This window comes from Drosophila obscura, unplaced genomic scaffold (genome assembly GCF_018151105.1).
Source record: "Drosophila obscura isolate BZ-5 IFL unplaced genomic scaffold, ASM1815110v1 contig_150, whole genome shotgun sequence".
NCBI classification, from domain to species: domain Eukaryota; kingdom Metazoa; phylum Arthropoda; class Insecta; order Diptera; family Drosophilidae; genus Drosophila; species Drosophila obscura.
Window position 1 is genome coordinate 10904047 of NW_024542736.1, and position 13587 is coordinate 10917633.

Sequence of the window (13587 nt, forward strand, 5' to 3'; positions counted from 1 at the left end):
GCTGCTTCTGCTTCTGGTGCAGCTGCAGGTCAGGAATTGATTGCTTTGTCGGTTTGCCAACCGGAGGAACTGGGCCAAAAGCAGAACCAGAACCAGAACCAGCAACAAACCCCGGTTCTGTACCAGAATCGAAGCAGGAGCAGGATGTGGACTTTGTTCTGGCTGGTATGTTGTGGCATATTGTACCCGCCGCCGCCACTCCTGTGGAGCCACTGATTGAGTGCTGATTGGAAAACAGAAAACGGACCACCGACAACTATATGGATTGATAGTCGCAGGCAGGGGAATGCCGGGAGAGGGAATGAAACAGGTAACTGTTGTTGATGCCTGTTAAAATCGGGTAACGCTGAATGGAAGGCCACTAGTTGACCGCAGTGGGGCAATTAGGATTCAAACATGGCCCGTCTGGACCCTGGACCCTACTTACCGCATTGAAGTCCTTGAAGATGTGCGTGGCCGGCTTCCGGGCCGTTTGCTTCGGCTGCAGGCTGGTCGTCGTCGTCGTTGTTGTGCTGGTCGGTGGTGGCGGTGGGGGTGGCGGTTTCTGGGTTGTAGTCGTTGTTGTTGTTGTCGTGGTCGTCGTCGTTGTTGTGGTGGTGGTAAGGAAACCCAGCTCAGCCAGTCGCTTCATATGGAAATCCTTTTGGGCTTCAACTGTCAAAGGAGGGAAATCGCTGGTTAATGAGGATGCAGGAAATGGAAACAGTAAACCTGATACTAAGATAAAGGGACATTATAAAAGTACATAAAGTAAAGTTAACTCCAATATATATTTTAAATATTTTAAAGAAAATATATTTAACAGTATCGAGAAATACCTACTGTAGCTACAGTGGCTGGGCATCACTTACCCACACAAGGATTCATCCACAACAGACGCCGCCAGCCGACGCACTGGTACAGATGCTGTGGATCTGTACCCTGGCAGGCACAGGTGGTGCGCAGCATAGTGCCCAGGATGCCAATCATTGCGGTTCGACAGCCGCTGGGTCGGCCGGCACACTTCTTAGTGACGCTGTCCACGGCGCAGGCCTGCTCGTAGTACTCTAGCTTGAGCCTGCCACAAGCAGAAAGAAAAAAGAGAGAAACGGAGTTCAGATAATGCTAAACAAAGTCATAAAACCCGAGTAAGCTGCCCATCTCCATCCCCATCCGCATGCAGGAAATGTCTCTGTTCATGTCTTCAGGTTTGTCATGCGCTAGTTAGTTCCAGTTGCAGCCAACTCTCTGCTATCCTCTTACAAGTGATGTCTGTGAATGAGTGCCAGTTGCCGTTACCTGCACTGCAGTCGTCGGTGGCACATTCTCTCAGCACCCTTGCCTGAGATTGATGTTGTCCAATTTATTCTGAAATTACTCTCGGCATTCTACTGCATTTCATAGTCTTGGGCAAATGCTTCCTCCGCTACAAAATTTACGATGCCCCAAGTCTCAGGAATCTGGGTGAGATTTTTGTCAAGTGCCATGCGGCGTATGCGTAATATTTCACTTGCAGATTATAGTAGACCGATGGCCAAATCGTTGGAATTCCAATCAGCTTGGTTGCAGCCTAATTAGGGTTCAATGCATCGGTTCTGCACCGCAGATTGCATTTCTCAGCAGCTCAAGGCTATCGCTTCAAATGGGAATACAAACAGGTAGAAATATTTCCATGGGAAAACGCTCATAATTGCCTTGAAGTCTTTTCTATGGAAAAACTGCCATGAATACTTTCTCTAAGCCCCACCTTTTTTTATTACAATCTTTGCAACTTTTTTCCCTCCCATTAGCCGCGCTGAAACTTTGCCCACTTTGCCACAAGATGAATATTTCTCGGAGTCAGCCCAATCAAGCGCTGACGCAATCAACGGGAGATTCTATGCCCGTGCAGTCGCTTGTGCAACGAAAAGTTGCAGCACGCAGCCGGCCAAGTGCAGTTTAAGACATTGGTTCAGCTTCAATGGAAAGGCAGCCAAACAAATGGGCATTCAGTTGGAGCCAGCCCCCGCCCCGTCTCCTGGGTTCGCGGCAGGCGCACGGGCACGGGCACGTGTTGGTGCACAACCCGTCGTATACGTAATAAGTCAACATAAGCACTCGACACAGAGTGAGAGCGTGAGGCAGGGAGTACAGCACACGTTGCATAGAAGTTCTCAAACATGCGGCAGACACCTCCTTCTCCTCGTCCTCCTCCACCATGTGTCTTCCTTCTGCAGCATACAAAATGAGCGTCATTAGTCCAATTTAGTTGTTTGCCAAAGCAAGTGCGATTCACTTAAAAGGCAATTAATTTCCAGAGCCACAGCTACGACCACGTACTTTGCGGTCGTTCAGCCGTAACATGACAACAAACAAACACCCTAAACACACTCTCGTGCCCCCCAGAGCTATGCAAACACACACACATACATCACTCTATCTCTCTCACTCTCTCTCTGTCACTCTCTGGAGATGGTGTTGCATGTGGGTGTTGCATCCTATTTATAACTTAACTTTGTGTTTGACACATTCGCGCGGTCTGGCCCCAGCCTAGCTGCAGGTTCTAAGTTTGGCTGTCAACTCTTTGCCGCAGCCTGCAACTTGGCCTGCTTAAATGGCAGCCTGGTTTAATGAAGAGCATGGTCTGCCGAGCGGAGTCTGGTAGCCCCAGCCAACTGGTAATTTTATGCCCCGCTTGCTTGCAACTGCTAAATTTGAGAGCAAATCCCAGCCAGTGCTCCTCTTCCGGCCACTCCTGTCGGTACTGTCGGTGCTGTCGGCCCTGTGTTGCCGTTGTCAATTTAACGAGTTTATCAAAGTGCCATCAAAGTTGCGGCTTTCGCTGACTTTGCCGTGGCTAAAGCTAAACGCTTCTAATTCAATAAAACGCGAGCGTGTGACTAAGTCGATTAAATGCAATTTCGCTTAATTGAATTGAAACCAAATAGGGAAACAAAAATTGCACTAGTAAGAAAGTTTAAGCCGATTTTTGGACTCTCCTGTTACGTAGATTTATTTTGGAAATTTTAAACCACTTGACTCTCATAATGGAAGGTTAAGGAATGGCTATAGTTCCAAATAAGAATTTAATTAGGCTGCCCATCTCAAATGTCTTCAAGGATTCGATATACCCTTGTTGTCTGTTGTTACGTGGTACTAAAAATGATAACCGCCGTACTTGTGTATCGTTTCATGGCGAGAAATTTACATTGCGTTGCGCATATTTCCCTTTCCGTTTCCGCTTAACGGTAAATTTGTGAAATATGTGCTTTTGTACCCACCTGCACTCGCGATCCTCCTTGCAGCTTTCGGCCACTACATGACAGGCGGGCGGTGGATGGTAGTAAATGCCATTGGAGCTGGCTGGATTACTGTTATCAGGCGGCCGCTGTGCACACACGGGATGCAGTTTTTCCTGTGCAATCATGCACATGTCGTGCCGATTGCTGTTCTGTTGCATGCTGCTGGTTTTTCTGCGACGAACAATGAAAAGTGGCGATTGTTGATGGTGTGCTTCTGTGTGGTTTTTGGGATTTTGGGTGGTTTTCGGGGAATTTGCTGGCCTGTCCAGCCACTTACTTGCATAGACAAAAGGCAATGTCCAGATTTAGGTCCTCGTGCGGACCCTTGTAGAAGGCCTGCAGTGATGTCATGCACGCATTGCGATTGCACCGATGCAGTTCACAATGCATCAGCATTGGCTGCAGGGATGACGAGCAGGACGGATCTTCCCGGCAGGTATCCAATGCTGTGTGACAGGTACTCTAAGGTTGTTTTGGGGAGTGCGATTTGAGCAGAGAAAAAGTAATAAGCGTTCAAAATTGTGTACTGCTGCACTTGCAATTGTGCTGCGTGTCTCGTTTTTGGGCTTTTCTTTGCGGCACTCACCTGAAAGTGTTGCTTGATTATTTCCGTTGAGAGGTCAACTTCCAAATCCTGACCACCTGCATTGGCAACGGACCGAAACGTGCCCAAGTGTGGCAGTGGCAATGGGATTTGGGTTGCATTTTGCATTTTCATTTGCATCGCAAAAAGTTACCCAGGAGAGGTGAATCGTTCGACAGAGTTTAGTGACCACAGGGGGGGCAGGCGTGTAGAAAATGTTTGAAATAGTTCATTAGTTTTCAATTTACACAACCGTTCCCAACATATTCGATTCGGGCTCGGATTTATCGACTTATCCGCTGTACCCACACCCGCACCCGCACCCGTACCCGTACCCGTAACCCAAATCCACACACCATTCTGTCGATTCCAACCTGGTGAATCTGCATTAGCCGGGCAATTGATTTGGTTTGGTTTGGTTCTGGTCAAAGCACAGGATGGTTCCCATTCAATTGTAAAATCCTTGATTACGCCAATTGAGAGAGAACTTTGGGACTAATTAAAATGTTAAATAAATGCGAGCTCTGCCTTTGTTTGTGCATACATATTTGCCGCTCTATGCCCTTAATTAATTTCATTTATTTGTTTTAATTTCGCTCTCAATTGGCTTATTTATTTATTCCATTCACATATAATTTTAACATGGAAATGTATTTAATGTTTAACTGTTATGATTATAGGCGTTTAGGGCCTAAACACAACTCAATTATGTTATGGGAGGTTGGGTGAATTATGCTCATTTTTATTTCGATAACCACATCGAAAGTTTGGATGAGAATATCAATCACTGTGGCCGCCAGTCGACAATCGCCAGCAGCCAGCAAGCAGATACCACCAGGTTGGCGCGGGTGACAGCTATCGATTGCATTTTAATTAACCAACTTTTTGTTCGCTCTTCCCCTCGCAGCACAACACATAAAAATGATCGAAATTATTGAATAAAAACAACAACAAAAAATGCACATAAATAACGTAAATTAAATGCAAATATTCCACAAATTTGTTTATTGCCTATGACTGTAATCCAGGGAGGAGATTGAGATTCGGAGAGTAGAAAAAGTGAGAGTCAATTAGGGAATTTATGGGGTATTACTTGTGGTCTGAGGGGGGGAAGGGCGTAATCGTAGGGTCGCAGGGCTGGCAAAACACAACTAGGTTCTAGAGATATATGTAGGTATATTTATTATTAAATATAAAGTTATTTAAGTTATTTGTTCGACTTTAAAAACTACCAAAACCTACTGATAAAAATATTCTTTTTTAAGGGGGATCGAACGGCAACGATATGTTCTAACTCCTGTTTCTGTGTGTATGTGTGTGTGTGTGTGTGGGTGTATGTTTGTGTGGGTGAGTGGGTGTCTGCATGGGTACACTCCTCAACAGTAGGCAGCACTTTATGCCCGACTCAGGGGTCCATAGCTCTCATGATTCTATGCAAATGTTATTCCAATTGAACGAGTGTTTCTTTGGCATACTTTATTGGTTTTCTGTACGGGGACTCTGTGTGTGTGTGTGTGTGTGTGTTCTTTAAAACGACATAAAAACTCGTTGCAGACTCGGCAAAAATGAAATGAATACGTATGTATAAAAGAAAAAGAAGAAAAAAAATGTACACGCAAATAATTAAATTTTAAACGGAAAACGGAATAAGCCAAACAGAAATACGAGTAGCAGCAGCAAAGCCAACAAAAAATGTCTTAACACAATCAATTTGTATTTGGATATTTTCTCTTTGAGGGGATTTCCTTATTGCTTTCTGCTCTTTTTTTTTTTTAATCAATTTTAACCTCAGGTGGAGTAGTTTTTGTCTGAATAGAAATTTCCTAGGCGCTGTCTTTGAAGTTCAAAGAAATCAGATGCTTTGGTGGTTTTGTTGTATGAAACAATGAGTTTGATGGCGAGTGTATTACTTCCATGTAGATTGTTGTATGACACAAATGGTACAAGTATATTGTTTTGCATTTGAAAGGTATGGTATAATGACTTTGGAGCCCAAAAGATGAAACGCTTTGTCGTTGGGTTAATTGTTGTTTGGTTTGGATTCAAAAAACTGTGCGTTGGAAAAAATTTGAAAAAAGTGTGCTTGAATTGAGCTGTAACAAAATTGGTTTGTCTTTGGTTTTTTTGTTTTTGTATTATACTTTTTCTTTTTGGTTTAAGTTTGAATATATATTTTATTAAAGAAATTAAATGAATTCTGTTTTAGTTCAGGTTTTTTTTTAAATTTTCATTTTGCTCAATTAACGCTAAACGAAAGGAAGAAGTTTGTATCGATATTAAAACTTTTTTTTGTACAATTTTGAGTTGTTATTTTTTTGGTTTTTTTTTTTTGTTTTAGTTTTCAGTTAGTTAAACAAAATGACAAACAAAATTCATAGTAGAAAATATTGTTTTAACGCATTTGAAGCAAATTGTTTGGTTTTTAGTATATTCTTGTAGGAAAATTTTCAAAAAACTCTCAAATCAAATGGCAAGCTACGTAAAAATGATGTAACACAAAAGAGAGTTTGAGTTGTATTAATATTTATATATTTATAAATAAGCTGAAATGTATATTTGTATTTTTTGTTTGTTTGAGCTGTAACTGTTCTTTCATTGGTTTTTGTAATATTTAAAAGTTGATTGAATGCCAAAAATTATGCAAAAATCCACGAACCGCGCACAGTTGACGCTCGATTTTTGTGGTTCTATATATACTCAGTATATACATATTCACCTTTAACGCAAAAACGAAAATTGGAATGATTTTGGATTTGGTTTTTCCAACAAAATGTACCTGAAACATGGAAGGGCGTAGTGGGGAGTACTTAGTTACAGGGCGGGGGGACAGCACAAATGGAAATCATAAAAAATTCACAAATATCTATCTAAAATGGTGAACGAACGAACGAATGAACAAACTAACTTGGTTTTTTTTTTTTTTTTTTTTTTTTTGCCTGTTAATTAGTTCGAGCAGTTTGCACACACAAATTTGTATATGTAGTATATCTGGATATTTCTGGATATTTCATTTGGAATATACTTTTTTGTTGTTGCACATTTAGCTGCTATTTTTTTTGGTATTTGTATTTTGTATTTGTTCCTATGCAGTAGTACGTGGATTTTGTTATTTATGGATTACGTTCATGCTATTACGTGTACACATACTTTGATAGTAAACACCGGAATTTCCGTTTCCGCCGTAGCCGAGGCCCGTATCAATGATATCGAATGGCTCATTTTCGACGGCCGCCGCTGCCATGTGCCGCTGATGGAAGCCGCTTATATTGAACGGATAGCTGGGCACGCCGTGCATCGAGCCCGGATAGTTATAGTTATAGCCGCCCGAGAACCCAAACCCGGATGCGGGGCTGGAGCCGAAGCCAGAGCCGGAACCGATGACGGTGCCAGAGCCGGAGCCCGGGCCGCCCAATGCAATCAAGGGCGTATCAATTACGGCCAAATTATCATTGAAGATTCTCTGATGCTGTCTCTCGTCCATGCCCAATATTCTTACTGCAATTTGGAATTAGCAAGAAGAGAGAGGGGTAGAATGGTTGTAGTTGTAGTTGTGGTTGTTGTACTTGTTCAGTGCCTTCTATATAAGATTGTTGTTGTAGTCTTAGTTGTTATTTGTTGTTGTTGTTGTTGTGTTGTTATTGTTATTTGTGGTTGTTGCAGCTACGCAGCATTTGAGTTTTCCAATCAAATTCGCATTAAAATTCTGTATCGATTGGTTTTTGCTTGGTCATTTGGCTTTCTTACAATCGATTTGATTAATTATTTGACATGAAAATAAAATGTTATGTGTGCCAAATACTTTTGGCACATAATTTTCGCTATAAGAGAGTTTATTAAATAAAAAAAAAACAAAAAAAATAGTGAACCAAAACACACAAGTCAGAGAGTGTTAACGAAAGTGAAGAGAAAAGTTGATTAAACGTACGAGTACAGAGGAATAAAAGAATGTGCTCTTAATTATTGCGAGTATCATCCACGATTAGTGCTGGGGGGGTGACAGGGACAAAGAACAGTAAAACGTTTTGCATTGAATTTGGAGAGCTGGGGAACCATCCGGGCAGAACCGATTTCCATTTCAGTCTGGCCACGCTTCGATGGACATTTTCGGGGTTTTGGACCCGTTGCTATCAATGGCCACACATAAACAGAATGTCTGTCAAATGTCATGCGCTGCTGATAGAGCGCGCAAATGGCAAACGGTTCGACGACAGCCCCAGGTCTGAGGAGTCCGTGCCGCAGCCGCAACAGCCAGCCAGCCAGCCAGCCAGCCAGCCATTTCCATTGCCATTGCTTATCGCGGCAAGAGCACGCCAAAGTGCGCTTCATTGGAGGTGCCGGTGCTGGTGCCTGGCTCAAAGCTCAAAAGGATGCGATGCCAACGAACGTCCCACCCAGAACCCTCTCCCACGGAGTGTGCTGGGAGCAGACATATCGTTGGAGGGTCAACTGCTGGCGCTAAATGGCTAAGGATTTGTCGGGAGACGTCTCTACGAGCACAAGCCCGAGTATATATGCGTTGATTCGTATTTATGTTTGTCGCTCACATTCCCTGGCAAATATTTGCCAAACAAACACACTGACGGGCGAGCTCTGGATGTCTTCTGGGGGAGCTTGAATGGGATTAGCTCCGTTTGTTAACTGTTATCGCGCTTGTAAGCTGTTTGTCCTGGAGTGGATCAGGGGCCATGTTATCTAATTGTTGCGCATACGCAATGTGGTCCCCGCCTGATTGTTTCAATACAAAACGATTTTACTGCATTTCGGTCATTTTGCTGGGCGTTTTAGCACACAAAAGCAGAACAGTTCATGCCATGTATGTTAACTGTGTAGAATAGAGCATTAAAGGCGATTTACACAGATGCTCGCACATGAATCGAATCCCACACAGAAACATAAACGTGCACATAAACATTGAGCTACAGATACAAATACAAATACAGATACGGTAAAGCAGAAATGGGAGCGAGCGAGAACTAGAACAAAAACAGAAACAGAAACATGAACAGTCAGAGTGCGCGAAATTTTATACAAACTCATAAACAACGCATATAAATTTCAGAATGTGCAATAATTCCAAAATTACGCTGCATGTGTTAGTGTGTGCGTGTGTGGGTGTTCGAGAGTGTGAATAGAAATGGGAACAGGCTGCATCTGGCTGGGAATCGGGTTACGGCTGCCATATCAAATAGCCTAGCCGAACGGCCATCCGTGGTTTTCATGCCCTAATTGGGAGCAGGAGCAGTCCTGCAAGCAGCTGCAACAAGCTCACAGTCATGCATGACAGCCATGCACAAGCATGCAGTGAGCAGCCAAAAGGTGTTGGCGGGATGGGCGCACTGAAATGGCGAGGGTTTGCGTTTGTGGTATCAACGTGGCCCTCTGCTCTGCGCTGCTAGTACTTCTAAGTGGATTGTACAATATTATGAAAATATTTATTACACGCAAACATCCACATACTATCCCATATTTGTGTGTATGTGTCTGTGCGAGAGTGTATCACCCACCCATGCACGGGTTGGTGTGGTGTGGATGTGGGTGTGGTGTGGGTTGGAGGTGGCGCTGGAGGTGAGGTGTTGGGTTGGCGTTGGCTCTGTCGTGGAGTGCATGTTTGACTTGTTTTGTTATTGGCGCAATGCTGACAAATCGCTTTATTTGCTTTTTAGTTGCACTTAATTAAATTTTCAAATGAAAGCTTGGCTTGATTTTTATACACCAGATACCCTTTACATCAAAAGGTTACTCAACAAAGAAGTATTTTCATATTTATGATTTGAAAACAAGATTATTTTTACGTTGACCGACCCTATTATGATCTAAAAAAACTACACTTTTTAGTTGTATAATTCGAAAAATCTGCAGAAACCTTTCGGCATGTACTGTTTAGTTATAATCTTTGATTTGCAGGGCATCAACTTAGTCCGAAGTTTTTTACTAATACTCATCATATTTATTTATTTTCACGAGCCATTGTTGCATTGTATTTGTGGGATATTGTTGATGCTATTCCGGCAGATTTGAACCCCTCCAGGCCTTTCCCAATGTTTATGCTTTGAATTTGAGAAAATCCAATCAGCTACAATAACAATTCAATTTAAATTTTGCAAAAAAAATAAACAGGAACTGCCTCGATACGAGTATTTATGGCTATCTATTGGCATTTCGGGCACGGAATACCCCTAAACTGATAACCGCTGCTATGTAGCTGTTGTTAATTTACTGGTCGCCATAAACGTAAATAAGGCAAATGTGCACATGTGTGTGTGTGTTTGTGTGTGTTTGTATGCTTTGACGTGCATAAATAGTTTGCTAATACGAGTATCTACAACAACGAACAGCCGCAGTCCCCCGGCTGGGTGGCTGCTGCTGCAGCTGCTGCAACAATGGACAATGCAGATGCAGATTGGGAATTGACAGCTTTTGTCGAGCAGATGCCACAGTGAGGGCTGGGAAAAAAAAAACAACAACAACGTTACAAACAAAACACCATCAATGAGGATGATGGACGGCCAGCGTCAAATGCGAGTGAAATTTTGTGGCAATAAACAAAAATAGAAATGCACAACGAACAATTGAGGGCTATATATTGTACGAGTACGAGTACCAGAGGGGATGCATTGATTAGGGCATTAGCAAATGCTGGAAAGATGATTGGAGTCTGGGTGAATGGGCTGCATGGGCTAAAAATGGGGACAACAAAAGGATAACTATTCTATATAATATAGGAAATAGGAGCATAATAGAAGTACCAATATTCAGAGAGCCACAGTGGAGTGCAGTGTAATTCGATGTGTTGCAGTTTATCTGCTTCGATTTTGATAGAGAACAATATGCTTATTTATGGCACCAATGCGCCTTCCACTAGTGTGGATATGTGGAGTATCTGTGTCGGTGCGTGTGTCCGTGTCTGTGCGTTTATTTAACTGCTAGTGATTGCCCTGGCCGATATGTAGCTAATGGCAAGAAGCGGGAGCTATAAGCAACAAAGGATGGCAAGGCCCTATCCCTTAGCTTCTTTGTCTAATAAGCTTGGAGGGACAAAGAAGGAGGGCACTGTTAACTGTGAAGTGTGTGCAAGAGAAAGGTGCTGAGAGAGTGAGAGAAGTGCTGGACGATAGAGGAGTGTTACTGCAGTGCTTCAATGCTTAAATTCATCTAACCAGCTCCTTGGGGATACTTACTTACACGCAAATTGTCTACTTTATGGTTTTGACCTGACCTTTCATTTATAACTAATTTACTGTGCATAAATAATAGTATAGAAATATTCGTAGAGTGCGATCCAGCCACAGAATGAGATTTACTTTTAGGTGAGTCCTAAAAACCAAAAAAAAAAACTATATAAAATATTTAATTAGGGATTTATTTATCGGAAGTCATTCCTTTTTAATTTACTTTAAGAAAAATAGAAAAGATGATTCTGATAATATATTTTTGATTTGTATATTTTTAGCTGTTTAATAATAAGAAAATGTATTTTATTAAAAAAACCTATAAAATTATAATTAATTTCCAAACTCCCCATTATAATGGATAATTACCCAAAGTTTATGAAACATTTTAAAACCTTTATATTCCAAATAAAAACTTATTGAGTTTCTATCCCCAGATTTTTATTCATTCCCACATAGTATCTAGAGAAGTTATTTGCCATAACCCTTTGGGGGAACCAAGTGCAGTTAATTAGAGAGTTCACTTACCTCGCTCGTCCATGGAGGGGCCCGTGTAGGTGCGGTGGGTTATATCGCTGCCGGCGACTAAATCACCGAGAAGTGCTGTTTTGTGCAGTTTTGTGCCAGTGCTAAATAGATTGCAGAGTTATACAAATTACAGATTAAGTGCAAATTACAAACAGGCCGAGTGAGATACAGTAAAAGGCAAATGCTGTGCACGTGTAAGTCATGTGCGTGGTTCGGTGCTTGGTTTATTTGCATAAGTGCATAAGTACTTGGATTTGACAAGTTGCATAACCTTAGTTTGTTTCGGAGGGAAAATGGCTTAGAGTTGGTCATTAATCGGCTTAAAGCATTACAGATATTCCTGGAATAATGGGGTGATGGTGATACAATGGCCAATTACCACTACGAGGGTTAGCTATCGGACCGGCAGTCAGACTCTACATTTCCGCCCTTAGGCATTACAAATTAATTGTACATGCCACCCAGGGACCCTATGACACCGCCCACTCTCTGGCTGTCTGCCTGTTGGCCTGCTCTCGCTGGCTGTTTTCGTTCCAGCTTAGAGGAAGTACTGTCCAAGTGCATGACTCATTTGAATATTTATTAAGATGAAATGCATTAAAATCCGATTATATACATAAGTGGTCTACAAGTGCCCAGGGATCAGAAAGCAAAGAGCACACAAATCGCCTGTTTATGTGTGTTGTTTGTAGTCTGCTGGCAGTTGTTGGACTTATTCATTAGTTGGCTTTTTAACCGGAAATTGTGGCATACCCAAGTGAGTCAATTATTTTAAAAGCTTTCTGCATAAAGTTTTCAGCTGCCTCGGTGGTTAAGAGTCGAGTTAATGAACGCCTTTCTATGGGACTGTGGGTGTAGGAGATTCGGAAGTCCAATCACACATACATATGTATGTATGCATGCTAAGGTTTCGTGAAAGTTGTTTGCCCCCCCTTCTCTTGATCTAAAATGAAGAAAGTTTTTAGCTCGGTCAGACCGAACCCAAGCCCAAGAGCCGCTTTTCAACCCCACACATACTTAGGTGGGCTGGGAATCGTTGGCACTGGCCCTGCCGATCCAATGGTCGAAGTGCCCGACTGCTCCCCATGCGTATAGTAGGTGTGAGGATGTGGATGGGAATGCGAGTGCGGACCGGCATCGACCACCACCACAACGTCATCGACTGAGCTGCGTTCCAAGTCATCCATATGGGAGTGGGTGGGCTTCTTGTGGTGGTTCGTTGTGGCCACCTCGACGACGACATCGTCATCGTCCAGGGTGTGCGGACTGTGTGAGGCCAGCACCAGCGGATTGTTGATCCCCCACGACGGTGGATGCAGATAGTGTGGATAATTTGAATAAATTTCAGCCCGTATGCGGTCATCATAATCATCATCGTCAGTATCCTCCTCATCGCCGTCCCCATCGCCATTGCCATCGGCATCCCCGTTCTCATCATCCGTCTCGTTCTCCTCCTGGTTCCCGTCCTCGGAATCCTCTCGTGCTTCATTGTTGGGCTCGTCGTGGTACTCTATGTTGTTGGACATGAGCTCGGTGGTGCCATTGAGGCTATGCGGATGTTTCTGCTTCGGTTTGGGCCTCGGTTTCGGCTTCGGTTTCGGTTTCGCTTTCGGTTTCGGATGCTTCATTTTGGGCAGACCGTTGGGGAAAAATATTATTCTATCTGCAAAGAGCCAGCAAAAGGGGTGGTGCGGCAAGGAAGGGCATGCGTGCGGTGCAGGGTACAAAAGAGACAAAAGAGAAAGAGAGAATCGTTTAGTGCCGCAGAGGTGCAAATTGTTGTAGCGTAGCTCTTTCTCCATTAAAATAAGTGTGCAACAGTGTGGCGTGGGGTTTATTCGAAGTGTGCGAGTATTTAATTAGTGCAATTAGTGTGCGCTCTTACAATACAATATAATATAATCTGCTCTACGGATTGCTCTACTCGTGGGTGCTCTTAATCCATTAGTGCAGTGCTCTGGAAGTGGGGTCATGGTTGAAAATGAAATTATGTTTCCGCGTGATAAAATCAAAGCGATTTGAACAGTGACTGATAGAGGGATATAAA

General features: G+C 42.9%; 1 protein-coding gene across 10 annotated transcripts in view; it reads right to left on the minus strand.

Moving 5' to 3' along the window:
- LOC111077196 overlaps nucleotides 1–13587 on the minus strand; it is a 105396-nt gene that overhangs the window by 8184 nt on the left and 83625 nt on the right. For 6 of the 10 annotated variants that reach the window (XM_041596417.1, XM_041596416.1, XM_041596412.1 and 3 more), the window contains 7 exons: nucleotides 12558–13203; nucleotides 11541–11641; nucleotides 3847–3902; nucleotides 3538–3722; nucleotides 3240–3431; nucleotides 852–1057; nucleotides 428–654 (listed from right to left, as the gene is read on the minus strand). In XM_041596417.1, the coding sequence (XP_041452351.1) occupies nucleotides 428–654; nucleotides 852–1057; nucleotides 3240–3431; nucleotides 3538–3722; nucleotides 3847–3902; nucleotides 11541–11641; nucleotides 12558–13203 (1613 nt within the window). Of the gene's footprint in view, nucleotides 1–427; nucleotides 655–851; nucleotides 1058–3239; nucleotides 3432–3537; nucleotides 3723–3846; nucleotides 3903–6990; nucleotides 7339–11540; nucleotides 11642–12557; nucleotides 13204–13587 lie in introns of all 10 variants that reach the window. The other 4 variants (XM_041596419.1, XM_041596418.1, XM_041596421.1 and 1 more) reach the window with 3 other exon arrangements.